This window comes from Apteryx mantelli, chromosome 9 (genome assembly GCF_036417845.1).
Source record: "Apteryx mantelli isolate bAptMan1 chromosome 9, bAptMan1.hap1, whole genome shotgun sequence".
NCBI classification, from domain to species: Eukaryota; Metazoa; Chordata; class Aves; order Apterygiformes; family Apterygidae; genus Apteryx; species Apteryx mantelli.
In genome coordinates, this window is record NC_089986.1 from 31,770,725 (window position 1) to 31,793,276 (window position 22,552).

General features: G+C 41.2%; 1 protein-coding gene across 1 annotated transcript in view; it reads right to left on the minus strand.

Moving 5' to 3' along the window:
- Window positions 1–2,273: 2,273 nt before the first annotated feature.
- The window catches only part of LOC136992655 (sentrin-specific protease 2-like), a 33,406-nt gene continuing 13,127 nt past the window's right edge, over window positions 2,274–22,552 (minus strand). Inside the window, exons 4-19 of the mRNA XM_067302210.1 lie at window positions 19,165–19,220; window positions 17,328–17,461; window positions 16,220–16,295; window positions 15,587–15,665; window positions 14,521–14,665; window positions 13,581–13,684; window positions 11,671–11,768; window positions 10,370–10,427; window positions 8,576–8,639; window positions 7,727–7,876; window positions 6,211–6,342; window positions 5,632–5,835; window positions 5,442–5,521; window positions 3,779–3,863; window positions 2,916–3,011; window positions 2,274–2,362 (exon numbers count right to left, since the gene is read on the minus strand). Coding sequence (XP_067158311.1) covers window positions 2,300–2,362; window positions 2,916–3,011; window positions 3,779–3,863; window positions 5,442–5,521; window positions 5,632–5,835; window positions 6,211–6,342; window positions 7,727–7,876; window positions 8,576–8,639; window positions 10,370–10,427; window positions 11,671–11,768; window positions 13,581–13,684; window positions 14,521–14,665; window positions 15,587–15,665; window positions 16,220–16,295; window positions 17,328–17,461; window positions 19,165–19,220 — 1,624 coding nt within the window. The 3' untranslated portion in view covers window positions 2,274–2,299. The remainder of the gene's footprint in view (window positions 2,363–2,915; window positions 3,012–3,778; window positions 3,864–5,441; window positions 5,522–5,631; window positions 5,836–6,210; window positions 6,343–7,726; window positions 7,877–8,575; window positions 8,640–10,369; window positions 10,428–11,670; window positions 11,769–13,580; window positions 13,685–14,520; window positions 14,666–15,586; window positions 15,666–16,219; window positions 16,296–17,327; window positions 17,462–19,164; window positions 19,221–22,552) is intronic.

The window sequence follows — 22,552 nt, forward strand, 5'->3', positions numbered from 1 at the left end:
GCCTTTTAACCAAGCTGCAGGCACCAAAGCTGTTATCTCCTAACAAGGTTTATACTCTAGTTTAGGAGTCTGCGTGTTTAGCTGTCTGTGTCCAGGCGAGCTTTTCAAGGGAGTTTCATTCTGCTCCTTTCACCTAATGCCTGAGCGTCCTATGTTTAGGGGGAAGTACAAGGAGGACTTGGAAAGCATTCTCTTGTTTCACAAACTCTTATGCCACTAGCACAGTGGGGCTCTTTCTTTGGTTGGTTTTGTTTTGAAAAGAAAAATGCTACTTTGATAGATGAGAAAACTGCAGGGTCAAGCTCAGAAATGACAATACCCCACTACAAGGCAAGAACTGAAGCAAACAGGAAAGGCTACTTAAAGCACAGCATTGAACTACTGGGCCCTAAAGTCAATAAAGAGCTGAAACCTTCCTCAAGTCCTTAGGGAATCCAGGGAAAATGAAGAAATAATCTCATCTAAGGACAAAATATGACAGATTGCCTTTGTGATGGTTCTCTTTGGAGAACCTGATTTTGTGATGGATTAAGCTGATTAGTTTGAAAGCACACACTGAACCAGCTGGTGGCCCACAATGCAGACAAGCCAGCTTAACAGCTTTTCCAGAAGATGTGGAACAGTTCCTCAGGCAAGGAGCAGCACCATAAGAGCTGAATGTTCCCACAGCGACTTGCAGATAGTGATAGTTCCTTGACGGACTGAGACACAGCCAAGTCTATGTTGGAGGAGGTAAGACAGGGTCAGGGCTGGAATTTTAAACACATGACAGAGGGGATATGTCCAAAAATCAGCATCCTTTTGCCAGAGCTGAGGAGGAGAACCACCTTGTCTCCAGTTAGGTGTCACCTATATTACAGTGACTATTCCATCCTGTGTTACAGATACGGGAGAGCACAGAAACAGCCTGTTGTGTCTATTTATACAAGCATTAGAATAAGCTGCTCACAAACCAGCTAAAGGACAATCTTTCCTCTGCAATGGTAAATGGGGAACTGAAAGACCTCTAATACTACTCCAATTCTGGAGTCTAACCTAAAGGCAAAAAGAAGTAAGAAAGGGGAAACACCATGTTTAAACTAATCTAGCTCCGTCTGACTGGAACAGAGCAGGAAGAATTCACACAAGCACTTCATTTGGCAGATGTACGGAGGCAGTCCCTCCAGCATAGAGGCAATAAGCAACTGAACATGATCCTGCAACATCACTTTATCCGGCAGGCCACAGTCCAAAACCCTGTGCATCTGTACCAGCACCTGACAGTACATTTTATTCCACTTCCACAGGGGTACGCTGCTCTCTGAAATACTGTGTGGAGACACCCATATTAGTCTTAAACAGATTCCGGTACTGGGCAGGCCATGTTCACCAAGCTGTGCACAGACTAGTTTATCTTACCGAGAAGCCTACTGAGTTATCCCAAAGAGACATTTGTTCTTCAGACCTACACTTAGATATTACCTGCACTACACTTGCTCATCTCATTGCTGAATGACATCCTGATAGCCCCGTTAGGATTTTGTGACAGATGATTAGAGGCTTTTGTGCTCTGATATTCATCCTGGCTAGCCTTCTTCATTGTAGATTATAAATGAGCTAGAAACCAGTTTGCTATGTCAAACTTTTTTCAATTAAGAAAATCCCTCCACTTCTTTACCAGGTAGAGTTTCATTCCAATAAGGCTCTTTTATATAAGTTAAATATTTATTTTAATAAACAAAAGAAATAAATACTTCTCTTTTCACATTAGATATTTCCTTGGAGACGCACAAAAAAATAAAACAAACCCCAACTATGGGGGCTTCACTATGGATTTGTTACAAATCAAAGATTGTAAATGCTTTCTTCTTATGGTCATCACAAATCCAGTTTTAGGAATCAAGTAGATCGTGGATATTCCAGAAACAGAAGAAAACTCTCCTTGAGGAAACAGTAGCTAAGCACGTTGTCCTTATGGAGATTAGCTTTGGTAATAGAATCATTACCACCAGAGATAAAAGTCCCATTTGTCCGTAATCTGGCCCACGTGTGCTGCAAGGTAGGAGCAGAGGTTCACATAGCATCCGTTCTTAACCATTCCTTGGGCAAGGACACAGCAGTCTTTGTCTTGCACTTATGGTGCACTAGCTGATTTCAAAGAGAGTTGCCGTCTCCAAAATTTGGAAAAAAAAATTAACCACTACTTTATAGCCTAAAGAGGAAAATTTGTGTGCCTTTTGAAATAAGGCATTAGAAAAATAATTAAAACGAGAGTTAGTCACCACACAGTGATCACAGTGTTACTCTAATAGTGCATGTCTCACAGCAGCTGCTGATGGATTATTTCCCACACCATCTTCCTGCGGAAGTAAGGCATGTTATTCTGAAAAGAAAAAAACCCAAAAACATTAAATATGAAGTCACAGTTGAAAGAGGCAGAAATACGTATAAGCATCCAGCTGTTAATTCCTTAATGCGACAAAGTTCATTTTAAGAACAGTCAACACCTGCCACTTCAGATGCAGCACTGGTTTGCCCCACCCCCCTACTAAATGTTTGCAAGACATGACAACCCAACAAAACCAGATTTGCTTCACTAACAGCTTACAAGTCCTTTCATAAAAGCTCACTGCATTTGAAAACAACTACTGTTTTAGCTGGTCAAAGGGTTGAACACATTTCTCCAAAACATACAAAGGCCAGGTATGTTACAAAGCTATTATCTGCAGTACCTTGCCCAAGAGGAATTTCACAGGTTCTGCTAGGAAGCAGATAGTAGAAATAAAGACAGAATACAACTCTACCCTCTTCCAGCCCTCGTATTACATACCAAAAATGAAGCCTCTGAGACTTCACAGTTAACAGCTATGCAACTTCCCCACCAGTTCTTTTACTTGTGTGAGAAATCTAAAATTTGCTTTATGAGCTTCACTCACCTGTGTGAAAGTGATCGGTTTGTCTCTGGAGATGTAATCTGCATATTTGCACATAAAAACCCCACAGTCGCTTCCATTAAGTTGTTGGGGAATTTCCTAACGAACACAAAAAAAGGGAGAATTTTCCTCTGTCTTCAAAGAAAGGCAATTTGGAAGTAGCATACAGTACTCAATACAGATAATACACTAACCAGACACTTGCGAACCTGCTTTTATTATCCATTGATCACTCCTAGCACACACAAGGAATATACTCAATTAGCCACACAACATCACTTCCCTCTGCTTCCTTTGCTTAGATGTTAAAATCCAAGTTTTTGGCAGGCCAACAGCGGATAGCAGCCTTCATTCCTGCAAGGCGTCTTGAGGTTTGCACAGTGCTCAGTGCAACTAAGCCTTTGTTCTTTAAATTGAGTCTTTAGCTACTACCTGTCACTGTTAGATTTGTTGAGAAACATCAACCCTTTGCTATGTTACATGCCAGGATTTGCACTCCACGTAAGAATTAAAGGCCCAAATGCAAAACTGATTTTAGGAGCTTACATTCTCCAACAAAATATGACTTGTGAAACTAGGGCAAAAGCCAGATTCACCTCATGGGGCAGGGGATGTTCTCTGTGGTTTTTTTAAATCTATGACTAACTAAAAAAATAAAATAAAAAGTTTTCAGCCAGCAAGGAGAGGTACTGCTTAAGATTCCATTCCAGCACGGTTTCCTGATCCACTTGCAGTCCGAGGCGGTACATTAAGAACAAGAGAGGGTTATGGGCATTCTCTAAAGGCTTAGACTTATTAGTATATGTTAGGACCTTCATGATGAGGAGTTACAGTTCACATTTCAAATCCAAATAGTGCTCACATACATGTGACTCCATACTGCGAAGAATCCACTCTGAAAGAGACAGCTCCAGATTTCTTTTTTCCTTGCTTTCTTCTTGCAGGTATCGGCTGTTTGAAACAAAACAAAACCACTCTTCACCTCCATATTTAGGCCAACAAAAAAGAGCTGCAGAAGCATCAAAGGATACTGAACGGCTGGATAGTAAAATGTCAGAGGATATTCACTGCAGCTGAAGCAAGGCATTTGGAGGAAAACCCCAAATCTTAACTTTACATACACGGTGACAGGCTGTGAGCTAACGGCTGTCGGTCAGGAACGAGATCCAATGATTCCAACAGAGACTTCCATAAAAGCATAAGCTTATTGCTCAGCAGAGATCAAGCAAAGCAAATAAAACGTTATCAGAAAGGCAAGAGAAAAACCAAGCCCTTCCAGTATGCCTTTCCATGGCGTGCCTTCATCCCACATACCTCGTGCCCTTCTGGAAGAACAAATACAAAGGCTATTATGCTAGCACCTCTGGCTGAGGAAGTTCCCAGGCCACAGGTTGCTGGAAGAATACGCTGAGGAAAAAATCATTATGCAGCCCTATTCTTAAACGCTTTCCCAGGCATCTGCTGTTAACTGCCGTCCAAGACGGTACTGGGCTAAAACAACATTTGGGTTGATCCAGTGGGGCTACTCTTATGTGCTTGGTCTATAAAGTTGTTGGACTAAGGGTTTTTACTACTTCTGCATTGGTGGCAGACACATCTAGGGATGCTGGCTTACACACAGTTATAATGGTAAAAAATCTGTACATACAAACCTATACATACAAAAAACTGTGTCCACAATGTTTGAGATTCATGTTATGCCAGCCGATACATCTAGAAATGTTTCCTACAAGACATCTATCTTGAACTGGAATCTCAGAAGTCTGAATGACACACAGTAACAGCACGAGGGTAGTCTGCTGGAGTAAGCCAGAGGGTGGTTTTGTTTAAAACATCAAACCAGAAGCGTGGAGGCACAGAAGAACTGAGGAGAAGGACGTTACAAGCTCACTACAGTAAAAAGGATGAACATAAGAAGCGTGAGGAAAAAAAAAAATTGTCTCAAGGCAAGAAGAGAAAGGAAGAGCTAAGCAATAAAGAGTTGCATAGCTCATCATAAAAAGGAGTGGTTATGCCATAGGATGCTAACATTACTGAGCTATAGTAATTTGAAAGGTCTTAAAGAGTGGGGTGCATGAAAGAACTGAAACACTCTTGCAAGAATGCAATGCCTTCCATAGACATCACATACATCACATTTCCTCTGCCAGTCAGGCTGTATTTTGAAACATTTCCCTGAAATTCTTCCCCCTAGTCAACAGCCCACCTTCACTGACTGCTAACAAAGTTAGTTTATTTGTGCCACAGGCCTATTATACCTTTGGCAGTGAAGCTTTGGCTGAGAATATATTGTGAAGTTGGCAGAATCCAGACATCTGAGAGCCTGGAGAGAAGGGCAAGACTAGATAAGTGACTGATGTTACAATTCATATACAACTTGTAGCAAGTGAATCAGAAAGATTTCTGGTTTGTATCTATGAGAAAAGCAAGAACATCTAGTCACGTGTTAAAGGGAGAAATCTAAGAAAACAAACAAACAAAACATTTCTCATGGTTCAAAACCAAAGCAGTGACCAAGCAGCTACTTACATCAAAGTTTCACAAATCTTGTCACCCTTTTGTCCCACCGAGTCGAAGTATTTGATGCTCTTCCTTCTGACATCTATAACCTGTTATTAGAACATGATTAAGTTAGACACAGCACAAACTTGTGCTAAGTGACATTTCTTGCTTGTTTTTTCTCCTCATCCAGTTCTAAAGAAAAGCCAATTTGACTCACCGCTAGTGCCCAGTGCACTCTTAAGTGAATGGGCACTAAGATGAGGTCCTGTTTGAACAGATCCACACCTCTGGTCCATCTTTTTACTGCTTTGTAGCCCCCAGAAATTAGCTTGGGATAGAAGAAAGTACTAAAAGCATAAAGCGCTGGATATCTTTCTTTCTTATTTCTTTCCACCAGAAGATTCATGTAGAAATTAATGATCTGTATAATAAAGAGCAAACTTTACATGAAAAACAGGACACTGGCTCACCAAATGAAAAAATACAGCAGCGCTTATCTGCTGCCCACCATTAAGTATGCAGCTGAGACATTTGCACTTAGGTTACTTTTGCAGCTTGATATAAACACCTCTCACCCACTCCAACTAACCTAGACAAAATTTGATTAAATTCTAAGAGCTATGCAGTAGAAGAAATAAAGGTGCTTCCAGTAATATGGGGTTCTTAAAGGCCTAAAAATCGCAACCCTACAGATACTTCTGGGATGTGCAGAATGAAAAGAAAACTTATAGACACTCAAGGTGTATTTTAAAATATATACTGAACTAGAAAACCTCTGTGTTGCAACAAGTTTTACCTCATCATTTAGCCAGTGAAGGTTCCTTAGTGTGTGGATGTCCTCACGGGTGACCTTTAGTTTGAAGGCACTGCTCATGATCTCATTGGGCTCACCTTCGTTAAATGCAGCAGTGACCTCTCTCTCCATGGCCTGAAACAAATGGCAAATGGCTCAGAAAGGTTCTGAGCATGCTAACCTGTAGACAGCATTCAAATTCAAGCCTGTTAAAGCCTGTCAAGTTAGGTTCAGGTGACAGAATAACCCTGGAGCTTGGAAACAGCAATAGTGTTTCAGATCAGAGGATTAGTGGCTTTGTCAGCTTTTTACTGAGTTATGAATGGCAGTTGTTTCAGAGTCCTAGCTTTGAAGCTCAGGTTGTTTCAATTTGCTTTCACAACGGAAGCTGATATAAAACATGCAGAGCAGCAAGCACAATAAAGCAGCTGAAGAATGAGCAGAAATACAGCAAACACCTCTTCTCTCACATAAAGCTGGAGCCCTTGCAACACTGATGCTTATGCCAACCACAATAGGCATTCTCCACACCAAAGCAGGTAAGACAGGAGCCTGAAAAAACCTGAAGGTGGTGAGCTTCAAAGGGAATGGAAGCGACAGCAAAAAGGGAAACCAAGGTAACTACACCAGAGTCATGCAATTAGAAGTCTGCGTTGTGCATCTGACTGGTTGCAACATGGATGCCTGCATCTAAGTTTGCGTAGGGAATGCAAATAAATCATTGGGCCTGTTAGTATAAAATACTCCGATCTGCAATAGCATCTCCTTGACTGAATCTGAGATAGCAAAATGAGAAAAACACCTTTTTTTCCCCTTGTATTGAAGCATTACTTTGCAGACTTTGGTAAAACTTTGATTTGCTAGTCCCTTGCATGTCAGTTGTCAACGGGCCAAAAAGGAAGAGCTCAGTTAGATCAGCAGGACTGTAACTCCAAAGAATAAAAGCAGCCTAAGTTCATACGAGGAAGGGAACTAGAACTTCCAAGCCCTGTTGGATATAGTTAGTAAGTTAACTCCTATGATCCCTGTTATACACAGTGCAACCATGGCCAGTGCACGTGTGACTGAGGTCCTGAGGACATGTGCAAGATGCTCAGGTTCCCCATAAGTAATGCAACATTGTGGATCAGCAAAGCTTACTCTTCAGGACCTATTTGCACGGCAGGACAGGTTAAGAGGCAAAGACAGTAAAACAGCATGGACTAGTCAAGCAAACAAATGTGTGTTAAATATGGTCCTTGGTAGACTGTTTTTAAACCTGGACCTGTTGCTGGCCTGCTCACAGAAGTCCCACAAACCCTTATGTTAGCATAACTTAAGGAGTTGCGGACCATACTAAGCCTTTAAAACCAGCTTTATTGCTGACCCTGGCATTATGAAGTCACGGCTACAGAAACTTAGTAACAGGTTAAATACAAGCCCTTAAGACTTCAAAAAGCCTTAAGAACCACCGGTAACAGATAGAGTCACTCATGGCTGTTTCAAAGCTTTCTGCTTTGAGCAAACAGAACTATGGTACCTCTGTGAGTGGAGAAAGACCTTCTACTCTTTTTTCTGAGCTTGGGAATTTCTTCTCTTCCACATCAAGGGCAGATGACTTTCTGGACAAAACAGGAGCCAGACGTAATCTAAACGACACTTCTTCTGAGATTTCAGCCCCACGCTGTCTCTGTTAGACAAAAGGACATCAAGCTAGCAAACAAATACAGATTTGCTTGGCTTGGGAATAATGCAGAATGTCTTGCTCATGTATAAAAATGGAAGGATATTTTTTACATGCTTCCAAACAGCAAACTCCAAAGTTAGTTTTACTGATACTACATTGAAACTACATCCAAAATTTAATAGAGTCAAGACAGCCAGAAGGTTGGTTTGATTTGAACTAACATTAAGAAGCTCAGAAAGCCTCCCTATGTAAGTATCAAGTTGAGACTGAGATTAATCTTTCTTATTTCCATGGATAAACTTTTATTTCCGATTTCAATCCTGATCAGAGATGAAAGTCAGAGATGTACCTCCTATCTCTCAAAACAAGAGGAGGCTAAAGATGATGTAGACTAGTACTGCAGGTCAGCTAAGCTTGTGCACTACAGGCTTTGAAGTTTTACCCAAAAGAAAAGAGGAAAAAACAAAAACAGTATAGTGCAGTGCGCTCATAATAGTTCAGAAATAAGTTTCCTGCTGCCATTAATTTTTTGTGAAAGCACTATTCACTGAATAATCCTCCCCCCTTCCCTGGGGAAAAAAACACTGGAATAAGTACATAACTTACCTAGCAACATATGTAAGGATAGAGTGCAGAAATTCATGATCGAAAACACTCAGTCATATTTTATAAATAATGAACTACTAAATAACACAAGCTTACCCCTGCACTGGCCTGTTTCACTGGTCTTCCCTGTTCATGAGAATTTTCTGCCGCTGTGTAGTACCTGAGAGAAGGAAAGAAAGAAAGGAGTTGTTTCCAGTGTTGTCGCATTTAATTCTGCAGAACCCATCTTCTGGTTAAGAAATGCTTTTTGCAGAGCTGAATCTGACTATAACCTCAGTGGCACACATGAACAAGAGAAGACATTATCTCAACTTCCAGCACCATTCTTTTGGAGCAGCAAAAGTAGGATAGAAGAAAGAGCTGGGAGCCTTTCCAACTTTTTTCCCATCAGTATATGCAAGATTCCTTTTGTTTCTCTATCAGTTTCATTATTTGGAAAACAAGGAAGCAACCAACACCACCTCTATAACGTGCTTTGGGATATACTGGTGAGAAATACTGCAAGCCAGGCGTTATACTGCAAGGTATAACATAAGTATTTGCAACTGTACTTGCATCCAAGTATAGTTAGCCTACTGAAACTAAGACCAGCACATTCAGTTAAAAATGGACAGCTAGAAGATGTTTACTTGCCTTTTATAGGCTAGTCAAGAGAGTGACTATCCCCATTTGGAAAGGATTATCATTAAAACAACGCGGACTCTGAAGAGCAAGCAAATACACAGACATTAAAGTTGTCCGTTTACAGGTCCCTTTTCCTCCAAAAACAAGCATTTGCATTGTCCTCGAAGATTCCCCCTTTCCAGGGGGAAGGCCTACAACAGACTCTCATGGTATCCCACACTCATTGTGCTTTAAAGGCATTCAATCCAGCATGGTAAGAGTAGATATCGCAAGCCTTGCCGAATGACTTCAGTTAGTAGCTAAATCTGCAAAAAAGGCAAGAAAATGTTCCTTTTACTTGAACCCATCATATTCTCAGTTATTTTGTTTCCTTCTCTCCCTTGAGTTTAGAGGAACTGCTGACAGTTTGAGCACAGGAACAGTGCTGCACAGCTGAATGTAGCGCTAGCTTTTAAAGCAGGGAGAATAATAGGGCCAGAATCAGCCAGAAAAAGCAGGACTGCCACAGCTAAGTCTCTCTGTTCCCACCTCCACTTTCTCCCCTTTTTGTTTAAGGAACGGTCACTGCAAAAAGATGTGTAGATCAGACTGCCATAGAAAATCTCTCCCAGTGACTGTACTTACTGCAGCCAAAACCAGTTTTCCTGCAACAACACAAAGCCAACTGAACTCATACTGCCTCCTGCTCAGATGACTAATGCAAAGGAGTTCACTCAAAGTCTCTCTCAAACAGACAACCCAACTGCACGCTTCCTTTTCAGTCTCATATTCAAACCCAAAGCATCCTGTAAGTTACAGAAACTGCCTCAGTCCCACTAGGCTTTACAAGGTTCCTCATCCTGATGCTTAGGATACTAGCTTCAAAGTGAAAGAAGGGAAAAGTCGACTTGGTAATGGTTAGGCAGAAAGACACCTGCAAGGGATGAAGATGGCTACATTCCCTGCAAATGCAAGGACAGCTTGGCAATGCCACCACTTCCATCCTCTGCTGACTCTCTTCCCCTAGCAAAGGACTTGGCATAATCAGCAAACTCCACACCAGCACAGGCCCTGTTGGTCAAACAGATGGGCTTAGCATGGGAGCTGCACTTGCGATGCAACTGGCTTGTGAACAATTCCAGACTCACAAGGTAGCTCCTCCTGTTCCACAACCCTGAGACAGGAAATACAATTTTTTTCCTTCTGGACACTACTCGAGGCAGAAACACACACACACACAGAGCCAAGAGAAGCAAGAACCATGATTAAAAGCCATGCTTAATGTACCTGATCATATCATTTTTCTGCAACCACTGTGGGCCACAAGCATCAGCACATTTGATACCTGCACAGAAAGATGGGAAAGCATTAGCAGAGAAACAAAAAGGCTATTTTTAATTGCAAGGAGACATACATGGTTCTCAGTTTATGGGTGATAACACAAAAAACTTCTAATAATGACCGGATGGTTAGAAAGTTTGAACTCTGGCAAACACACCTCTTGAATGTCATGTGCAAGTTTATGAGAACTGAAGCAGGAAATGTACTAAGTTTTAAAGCCTAGACTGCATACTTGAAAAAAATTTAGTGATTTTTACAATAACTGCACACAGCCCCCAGCTCAGAAGCATAGACTGTCACTTTGCACCACAAAGCAAGCTTTCCCCAAATTTTAGTACCAACTCAGAGATAATTTCAAAACCCATACAATTGTGTAATAAAGTCACAGATGTGTACAAAGAACTGATGAACTATTAAGTAACAAATAATAGGAAAAAAACCCTGATTGGGACAGTATTAAATGTATATACATGAACACATGACATTATAACAGTGCTGGGTACAAAAGAAAATAGTTTATCAGCAAACCAGTCTAACCAGCCCACTCTGCAGGAGACAACTAAGGTCACCGTAAGTAGTTATATATCTTCAGTATGCTAGAGAAGATAGATAAAAGAAACTAACTTTATATAAACAATGGTATTGTGCCCATCCAGAAAAGATGTAATTAGCTTGTTTGGTCTGGAAGCTCTGCTACCAGGAGAATGGTCAACTACAGCATTAAAAAGGGATTAAAGAGTAACATATAATCCCATCTCTAAGCTAAATAAAAGGCACCTAAGGGTGCACAATTAATTTATTATACTCTACTACCACAAACAGCCGGATACTAAAAAGTTTACTACTGTGCAAGTGTAGAGTTATGTCTACACCATCATTAACACGGTATTGGCTCTCAGGCGCAATTTTAACAAACCTTCTCACGCCAACAAAAGACTTACAAAGCCACTTCAGCTAGTAAGTGTGTGTGTGTGCGTGTGTGCGTGTGTGCGTGTGTGTGTGTGTGTGTGTGTGTATTTTTTTCTTTCCTTCCAGAAAGAGCTTGTTTCGTTTTAAGAACTGACATAAGCTATACCAGCATAAATGCTCTAACCCACCTAGAGTTCCTTATAAAGGGACACAGCTTGACAATACAGTAGTACCAACAAATCTTTTTAGTATAGACTACCTTCAAGACTTAAGGAAATGCCCTGCTTGATTAAGTCTACCTACGAAATGGAACAGATATGAATCACAGGGATACTCACTGGTTTTTAGTGTCATACACTGGTAGATGTCTTCTCCACGCCTTTGTTCTTCCAGATGACTTGCAGACGTCACTGGTTCCTTCGAGGAGGCTTGAGCACTTTGATGCAGCAAGAAACGCAAGAGAAAAATAAGAATTTCTATACATACGGTGTTTGCTATCGGTGCATACCAATACACTAAAAAGAATACAGTTTATTTCTACATGATTGTCTACACTACAGAGTTGGAGACTATAAATTAAGGAAATAGAAGCTTGTAAAATAAAATTAGGTTGTTCAGTCCATTAACAGAAACGTGCATCTCCCACACTGGTTTCATCACAAAATGCAAAAGGCATTCTGTTAACAGGCAGTTTACAGTCAAAAGCCTGGTTACTTTCAAATCACACACACTGAAGATACAGGAGTCAAATTTTCTGACAATGACAGGAACTATCTGCTATGGCTACGTCTACTTTAGAAAGCAGTACGGCTCAAAAGGAATGGATCTGCAAGGGAAACAGTTGACATTGAGAACACAATGTCCACAACATACACATTTCAGGGATGTTTTACTTGAGCCTAGCTCTACGAGGACTTCAGGGACTAAATGCCTACTCACAGTTGGAGTGCATTAGATGCACTCAATAAGAACCCCTTCTGGTTTAGCTTCATCTGAAAGAAACCTATTTCACATGCTCCAAGAATGCTCTGCGATATGAACCAAAGCACAGAAGTCGATGATTGAGATATCAGATGCCAGAAACCGGGTCTTGATCCGCCCTAAAATGCTAATGCAGGTGCACCAAGAATGATTTGAAACACTGTTTTCCACATCATTTTCAATCACCAGAATGTTTAAATGTGCTGTGCTGTTTTGATCTGAAGTCACGCGTTTACATGTTTTCTAGCTGTGAACCACCAAATGGAGATTTGGGCTTTTTCTGAGCTTATGGGAACAATCCAGGTCTTGGAGCATTTAAGAGAAACTACAAGAAGGGACGGCATTTTCTACCATCTTACTATGTAGAAAGGCATGCTGGAATTTAGCACTATCTTGGCATCAGCATTTTACAACAACTAGTCCCCCTTCTGCACAGCTTTGAAATATAACTATTCCACCAAGAGAGGTGTTTTTATTATTACTATTATTTATTTATTTATTTTTACACACACTGGCATAGTTAATTTAGCGTCCTGACACTGACACAGCTATAAAGATACCAATATACTTATAACTGGTATATAAGAATCAAAAGTACCCACAAGATTCCTTTTTTGGCTGCTTCAAGCCCTGGGATTCTACATGCAGGACAGCGATGGCATTTTGTGTACTGCAAAAAGAGACCTTCCTACTCAAGTGCGTGAGAAGGATTTGCAGGGTAGGGGGGACGCAGGGACAGAAATCTGGCATTTCCTGGGTTTAAGTTAAGCTTCACATTCTCAAATAAAACAGGACTCCTGACCAAGAAAAAACTCAACAATTCCAAATGAGAGGAAGATAACTTCTAGTATAAAAATCCAGGGCACTGACTGTAGCACCATTAAAAAGAACGTGCGCTACTAGGAACGCTTACCTAAACTAGATACTGTCTTAATGCAGATACAATAAAGGAGTATCGGAACCAGAAATACACTCATACCAACTAACAAATCTTCACCTTTAGAATATACCTTCTTAGAATATTCATGCTTCAGCTTGGGGGCCGGGAGGGAAGGGTTTTTTTTTTTATTGTTTTGTTTTAAAGGCCATAAAATACTTCTAACCTTAAGCAACACTGTGGCATATTACAAAACAGTTTGCCCCAACACCTGCTCTGGGACACTATCCAGAATCCTGAGACTGCAAAAGATGAATTCCCTCCCCCTTCCCATTTATAGCAGCTACAAAGTTGCTACTAAAAAGTTAGCGTTCTTTTTTCTATAATTACTTGCAGAAGTTTGTAGATTGAGGAATTGGGCAGCTTCTAGGATACTTTTCCTTTACTAGTTTCAAGAGTCGTTTGTATTTCTCCTTTTCACCTCTCTGGACATCCTAGCAGAAGGGGGGAAAAAACAAAACAAAACAAAAACACACATTATAACCACTGCATATGAAGCAACACAATACTTGTAATAGAAAATTGGTACAGACTGCACAGGTGTTCCCAGAATCCTGGCAGTCTCCAGTTTTATTTTAGCAGGAATTCCCACACCCTCATTCCTCTTTAGGTGTGGTCTGCACTTCTTGCATAATAATTCTGGTTAGCACGCACTCCTGTCAATACACACAACTACCATGTTGCTGTGAGTCCCCAAGGTGATATCTTAACCATATTCCACAGTTCCTCCAATACTTCTTCAATATAAGCTAGGTTTATCAAATATTTTCCAACAGTTGCTTCAGATACTGGGAGGAAAGGACAGGGCAGGGCTTCTCAGTCCTTCAACTAAGTACCATCAGCAATTGTGCCATTTTTACCTGCACCATCCATTTAAGGTTGCTACGTAAAGACAGCACTTGAGTTAGGTTAAGGACAAAATACTGAAACAAGAATTCTAGTCAACCCTGCAACAAAAATATACTCAGGGACAAGGCAGTACAGTTTAACTGCTAAGTGAAACTGCCTAGGGTTCCTCCCCCAGCACATCACTTCCACAAGAACGGGTTAAAATTCAGTCTTTTGGCAACCCAAGGACTGCTCTATTTCAAGATCTGATGCACACAACGGCAAATAAAACATTATACACTGACTTTCAGAAGCGTCCCTTCAATTTCATTCGCTATATCCATTGCACTGAATGTTACAAAATTCACTTCAGCGAAGATACAGTTCTGTTGCAACTATTAAGTTACTCGATTTCAAAAGACACCTTTCTCATCAAGCTTACCTCTTCAGCCGTACAAAAAGGCCTCCCCGTTTTGCCAGATTCTGATGTTGTGGATTCTAGCATAGTGTGCTCCCTAATGGGTGGCCTCAGCGTTAAGGCGTCTTCTAGAGTTGGTTTGATCCGGTGTTTGCCATTCCTGCTTGCGCTAAAAATACCAATGGCAAAAGAAATAATAACATTCAAGTAAGCATCTCCCAATTCAAGTTGCACCAACGACCACTTTGTAAAGCATGCACATTGATTATGATGGAGACAGACATGAGATGTTTGTGACTTTCAGGTAAGACTTGCTATCATCAAATACTCAGTGGGAAAGCATGAGAAGTTCTGCACAGGAAAAATTCTCCAAGCAAACTGCTACTCTCAGGGTCATTTCCACAGCAGTCCATGCCCTGAGTCATTACAGAAGATCAAAGATCCATGCAGGTGTGTTATTCATGTCATCAGAACTTCAGGTGTTCTAAAAGCCAGCACGCTGAAGCATAGCTGCTGCTTTTCTCGTCATGGTAATCCCAAGCTGGGACACACACAAGACTACCAATCTAATTTTGAGACCGGGAGGCAAACAGTAAATGTGTGAAATCACATCCTGACCCATTCCTTCCCTCTTCCAACTATTTCTAACTCTGAGGTAAGCGTACAAGCAATGCTTCAGCATCACCCAAACAATAAGCAGAAACAAATGCAAAGTCAAGATCACCTCTCTTATTAAATCACGAACTATTTTATGCTCAACATCATGCACTTAGCAGCAACTTATTTTTTCCTGTCAGACTATTTAGAAGCTTCTGACAAGTTTCCCTGGTCCCAACCTCTTCTTTTCAAGTTCCACACTTTCACCTACCACAGACCATTAATCTGGATTTAAACAAAAAGTTTAAACTTTGTTGGAAATAAAGTAGCTGGAGACCTCCTTGTAGCATTGCAGCTTGAAGGAGTTCCAGAACACCGTGGAAAAAGGTAGGTGGACAGATATAAATGTCATGCAACACACAGAAAGTTCGAGAACAAAAGTGAAAGACAACAAACTTTTCAGAGAAGTCAAAGAAAACCAAAGGATTTTTACCTCAAGCAAGGGATTGTCTTATGAGAAAGGGACAATGCTGCTTTATTCAAGCGAGTATTGCTTCCACAAGGCATTTTGTCTATAAAAGAAGAGCACGAGCCACCAGTAAATACAAAAGGAAACTAAAGTTTTATGAATTTACAACGAAGAGCTTCACCAAAAATGAGTTCTTTTCATTTTCTCTGTTACATCATAATACTATTTGCACTAGGTTACTATGTTTACAGTAATTTCAGGTTTTCACGCTGGCAGCTAAAGAAATTTGTGGACACAAACTACTGTCAGCCTCAACTTGAAATAAAAAAGGATTATCAGAATCTACGATCTGAAATTAATGCAATTTACTTCAGGCAAGCCAGCAGCAGACATATCAGAACTGCAGGACAGCATCCGACACAGCTCTTGCACTTAATACTGAGATGACAAGACAAATGTCTGGCCCAAAAATCAGAAGCAATGCAAAGATGCAGGAAAGAAAACAGACTTCGTGCTAAAGCACTCCTAGATTTTACCTGCTATTGCATCTACCAATGTTAGTACCGCAAAACCAGTACATAAACCTCAGGGTGGTGTCACACGATACACAAGGTAGGGTAAAAAAGGAGCAAGTAAATAACTTGATGTCAGCCTTACCAACTTGTAGCATTTCTAAATCTTGTGCACAACCTGCTGGTCTATTAGACAAATTGTCAGAAGCAGTGGACTGAGTCTTGAGTAAAAACAGAAAAGGTAACTGTGTGAGTATAGCATGAACACAAATCCAAGCAAACACATAATCCTCCTGAAATTTAAGGTCAAGTGTATTATGATTCAGAGACTATAATTTACTGATTCAGATCACAGCAGAATGCAGATCTCTACAGGTCCTCTGACAAGTACACTTCAATTTTTTAATATAGTATCTCATGTATGCAGTGATTTTGTACACATTACAGAAGGGATTTTCACTTAAAACCGTTTTATATCCAGTTCTATGCAGTATTTTATTCTAACTGAAAACTTCTGGATCATGAAAGTTTAGTGTGTTAAAACTGCATGTCATTCTTCAGAGAAAAATTGAACAAATCTCAAGTACATTAAAACAATGTGAGCCTATCACTAAGTTATATCACTGTCAGTGCCTAAACATTCTGAAGTATGATAGATTAGTCCTTGAAAAATAAATTTTGTACAAATAAAACAGTTAGAGACTCCCTCAAGAGCCAATCGTTAGAATGTGACAGTTTCTTATTCTTCTTATCCTAGTGGGGCAATAAATAACAATGCACCTTTGAAACCAAACTATAAAATCAAGCAGTTCAAGAACCACTTTCACAGAACCAAAGTCCTACAGGAATCTACTCATGGACTGGTAGATAATGCACCTATCAGAAAGAGGTTTTCCAGAGGAAAGCATGCAGTTTTTCTTTGCAAGGTAATATATCTTGACTCTTTAACTACGAGCTTGAAAAAAAACCACGCAATGCCTGCAAACACACTAAGGCTATAAACTTGAACTACTGTAAAGCATCTGGAAGACAGCAAACGTTTAGCTCCTGAATTACAAGTGCTAGAGTAGAGTATTCAAACTTGAATGATGCAAACCCAGCACACAAGAGCTGCCTGTTATAAATGGAAAAGAAGAACCTAGCGCTGTGCAGCCTTAGAACACATCCAACTTTAAGATGCACTAGGGAAAGCAGCTCATCTTGCATGCATTCACTCAATATCATAACTACCTATTTTCAAAAACCTTGCTAACCTCTTCTGCAGACTCTGCGCTTGGAGCTGCATTGCTGACCGAAGCCTTCCGGTGTTTATCTGCTGCCTTGGCTGGAAACTTCACCACAGCAGGAACTTTTTCAACTCTCTCTTTAGGCTTACGGACGGCATAATCTAGAAAACCAAGAAAGGCCATACAAGAACGTGATTAAAAAGGGGATTACAGCTTTAATATAAATAGAAATCCACCTCCTTAAAATGAGTTCTAGTGCTCCAGGTAGGATTAAGTTACACACCTTACTGTCAACAGCAGCTGGTGGTGAGATTTGGACCAGTCAGCTCACCTAGCAGGTCTTCAGAACCGGGGCTCAAAGACTAACCTAGGAGCCTGCAGCCAGATTTTTAAGGACACCCTGCTTTTGGGAACATTCAGTGTTTCTAGAAAAGCAGCACATGGTACAATTTCTATTCTTCACCCCCTCCATACACGCCTGTACTCCTACAGTTTGCTACGTGTTGCTCTTGACTAATTGAGAAAAGCCGTTCACTAAGGTCTAGAAACCAAAGCTACCCAAGCCTTTTCTTTTCAGCATTCAAAAAGCAGAAACATGCAACCCCTCAGACAGTATTTCCAAACGTTAGCAAGCCAAGATTGTCTAATAAAGGACTGTGTTAGAGATTAAATGATATTACACAACAGCATTTGTTTGAAGTTAAGAGAATGACATCGAAGTAGACGAGGGCATAGATGGTACCAGGTTCCTAGAAGCAGATTCGGCCTACTTACTAAGACTCGCAAATTGTTCCTACTGAGGGTTGGTCATGCTGCTAAAAGGAGGAGCGAGACATCAGTTTGACATATTCTCAACTGTTTTACGCTCTGAAGTCTGAAAAGTGCATTTACAGTTCAGCAGTCTCTACCATTAAATGAGAGGCAGCATCCTTTGACAAGCAGTAACTGAGAAACTCTCCTCTTGGAACTTGTGCTAGTAAAAGTCCCAAAGCCTAAAGAGCATCGCTTTCTCCCTCTCTTTCAGTAAACACTGTCAAGGGGAATATTCCATCTCAAATCGTGACCAATGTGGCTGGTATCTAGAGGTACTAACATGGCTGCAGGCGGCTGCACAGTTTTCCTCCTGAACACTGTAATCACTTTGCAGAGGGGGTATCACAAAGTCTCACTGAGGAGAGCAGCAATACCACTCCATCACTCTCGGCCGCTGCTGTTTTCTCCTACGCCTAACCCCTGCTGCATCTCCACCCTTTACGCAGCTCTCCTACCTTTTCCAAATTCACATGCCAAACTTTTCAGACTCAGACTGAACTCAGACTAGTGTCTTCTGTTTTCAGTTCAGAAGTTTTTTCTAAAACTCACTAGCTGGCTACAATCAGAAACATCATTTTTCTCTGCCTGCCATCAGTTTAAAAGAACTTTCCTTAATATCCCAGATTCAAAATGGTTTCTCAAAATACAAAAGATAGAGGTATTTTGAACTAACAGAGGTATAGCATCATGAATACAGATAGGGAGCACACAACTTTGCTCTAAAAATGCTCTCTGCTGCTCAAACGTACGCACGCATGCATAGCCAGAAACCACCAAATGCAGTCCACAACGCTCTACTGATCTGGGATATCTCCTAACGGCTGTGGAAGTATTGTACCCTGCCATACTCAGTCAACACAGATAACACCACATTTAGGGCTAGGCCCCATGACGCACCCTCAGGCCCCTGCTACAGAGATGATCACAAGGAGAAAGGAACGGCTTGGAAAGTCGATTTCAATAACAGTGATTAAGTACAAAAGCCAGAGTTTTCCAAGATGCATGAAACCTAAGAAAAAGACATATTAATTACTTCTATAATGTGTAATACCTGATTTTCGCTTTTTGGCTGGAGTCTGGTCAGGATCTTCCACAGGTGACTGAACGCTGAGGAAAGAACATGCAGAACAGTGTTTTGCAACCACAGACAAGCTTCTAAGAGACTGAGTTCCCTTCACAGGGCCCAAACGTTCAAAATTAGCTTTCATGTCCCAAAGTTGTCCCCTCCAACCACCTCTGGGATCATGTCAGACAGAAACACATGAAGGTCTCTTCAACTGCAGTTACTGCCACTGCTGCAGCATCTCTCATCAATATACCACACATCTCTCTCAGGCAACAGACCACTCACAGGCAGCTACTTCTCCCACTAGAGCATCTTCAGCCTCTTTCTCACGTGTTCCATTAACGTCTCCTTACATCATCCAATGTTTTATTTTTGTTACTAGGAACAAAAATACTACTGAGCTTAAGATGTAAAGTTTATCCTTAGAAAAGGGGCATACTAAAGACTACCAAGCCATCTAAGGTCATATGTAAACATATATATCACTACATTAAGTGAGCTGCAAAAAAAGAAAAGTCTAAGGACAACAAAATGTTTCCTTTTAAACTGTTATGCTCCCAAACACAAGCTGGTACCACCACTAATGGACTATCTTCCTTTTGTATCGGGTGCACAAAAAGTTCTTCAAACATAGCTGATATCCTTAACTGCACCTTTCATATAACACAGATGACATTTGCTATTGATAGGCTAATAAAGGTAGGCAGAAAATACTGGGGGGGAGGTGTTAAATGCAAGTCTGATATTTCAGAAGATAAAACCGAAGAGGATAAAATACATCTGTGTCCTCCTGCTCAATTTTTTAGCAAGAGCTAAGTTTCATTCTGAGCTGGTCTTCAATGAAAACTTTCCAGCATTAGTCTTGCAGCAGAGCTAAAGTATAATTCATCCTTCTCAATGCTACATTCTGAGGTAGGTACAGTTTAAATACCTGCCTGTGCTAGCAATAACTGTTCTTGAATAGAACTGCATCTTTCTCCAGTTTTAGCAGAGCACTAAACATCTGTGAGAGCATTGTTTTGTCCTTTTTTACTTTATCAAACACTTGGGTGTTTAGAATTAGCTTGATCACAGGGCAAGATGAATTATTTCTCAGTAATTAAGAAATAAATGAGGAAGTCCTTGATTTTTCTAAAGTAGGCATGGCCTCCTAGGGAACACAGATAGGCAAAAGACAGAAGCTAGGGAAAAAAAAAAAAAAAAACGAATCTATGCTTAGCTACCTGTGACTCCAATATGAATGCGTGCACACCTCCTGGGAGGAGGTTATGCCCTGTCATTACAATTTAGGTTTTACCAAGGGCCTGGGAGACAGTAATAAGGACACTGGTGTCGAGTAATATTTGAAACAAGCTGAAAAAATAGACCAGAAAACACGAGTCATTTGAAACTGCTCTCCATGCAAGGATATGTTCACGTCCTTCTCCTTGTTCTAGAGGAGACAGCACCCATTTGCAGCCATCATTTTACTTTCCCCCTCAGCAGCCACAGGAAAAAAAATAAGGTATTAGAAAAGTGCAATAACGCTACATATATGCATGTAAGCTCAGGCCCTCTTCTTTTCAAACCCCCCTTCCCTGCCCCGCAACAGCACAGAGAACAGTTTGTTAAGGTTTATAGCTTAAAGCTGTAAGTAAATTCAAATTTTCATGGGTTAATGAAAGAAAATTGAATATTGCACTTCAGTGGTGCTCTACAATAGTAGCTAATGTGCATCTACTTTCCCCATCAGTTTTACCACCTCTAGGTTTTCCTCCTTCTACTATGGGAAAACATCAAAGGGGTAGAAGTAGCAAAGAAAGCAACATTTTTGTAACAAAACAGTAAAAGTGACTTTCACAGCTCATCTGTTTTAGTTTTGGACAGTGAAATGGAGTTTTCCTGCCTCAAGATCTTTCCGCCTCTGTCATGCTACAATGCTAGCTGCAAACACTCTTCTGTTCCACTTGAGTTTTAATAAACACCGCCTGCCCCAGTTGAGATTTTTGCTTCAAATTTCCTTGAAGAGACTCACAAAGGTGACCTGACAATATCTTTGCCATTTTACAGCATCTCTCAGTTAGCAATGTTTGAAAACTTATTTTCGGCAGCAGGACAGCTTCTGAAGCCACCTAACACAGTTTCATTTGCATTTCATCCCACCTGCTTAACATCATCATTTCCAATGATCAGTTAGCGAACAGAGGCTCCTGGTCAAACTATGAAATGAAAGTCTACAAAGGTGAATTCTTCGGTTTTGGATTTTGCTCTTCGTTTACTGCACAGTAGCTGTGAACAGCTATTTATGCAGCAACTGGTTCTTTCAAGCTCAGAACACCTTCACTTTTCACATTCACTCTGAAATAATATATAATATTATTAATATAATATAATATTAATATGATATTATTATTATATAATATTAAGCATAGCCTCAAGAACCTCCTGGAGCAACGGTTCCTCATGGAGAAGGCGACTGTGCTCAGCAAACCGTAGCACGCAGTCAGTACACTCGCTCCTTTCAGGGAGACAGAGCTGGCAGACACAGAGATGCCTCAGCTATCAGCCACTAGCAGCTCAGAATGTTAGGCAAAGGTTCCAGGTCACTTGGCAACACCAACGGTTGACACCTGTGACACCATCGCCTTTCCTTCCACTCTGTATACATATACAAACCATACTATGATCCCCATATTTATATCCCCTGCCATGCCTTTCCCTCATCCAATAAATCCCTGAATACATATACACTGTCCCCTCTACCCCTTTTGCTCCATCTAAACACACACGCTCCAAATCTCCACCCCTTTTCTTGTGTTCATATCCCCACTACAATGACAGAAGGTGAACAAGGGGGTGAATTCGCTAATGGACTCAGTGGAAACATCCAGCATCCAAACCAACCTGTGCATCACATGTGAAGCAGCTGTGATTGTAAGCACACATGCCATGAGCTACAGAAGGGCAGAAAGGGTAACAGCCTGGGGAAGAGCGAGTGCTGCAGCCTGGTCTGCTTCACCCCCTCCAGGACCAGGGCGGGAAAGGATGGTGGATAATGCCCTAAAAATGCCCATCATGAGCCCCACTGTCCTGGAAATGGGTTTCTGAGCAGGCAAAGGGCCAAGACGAGCCCTCGCACAATGAGAGAGACAGCAGTAGGAATGAGAGAAACCCCAAGAAATGAGACAAAACCGGAGTCAAGCTTACGATGCAATACAGCAACTAATTCAGCTTCCACTCTCAGGTGAAGCACCTCGCTCCAGAGCGGAGGCAACCGAGGCTCGCCAGGCTCCCGACGGGCTCCCACTCGCCGGCGGCCAGGCCCCGCCGCCTGGAAGCACCGCCGCGGAGGCCAAGGCGGCTGCGGGCGCGACAGGCCCCCGCCGGGCCCCGG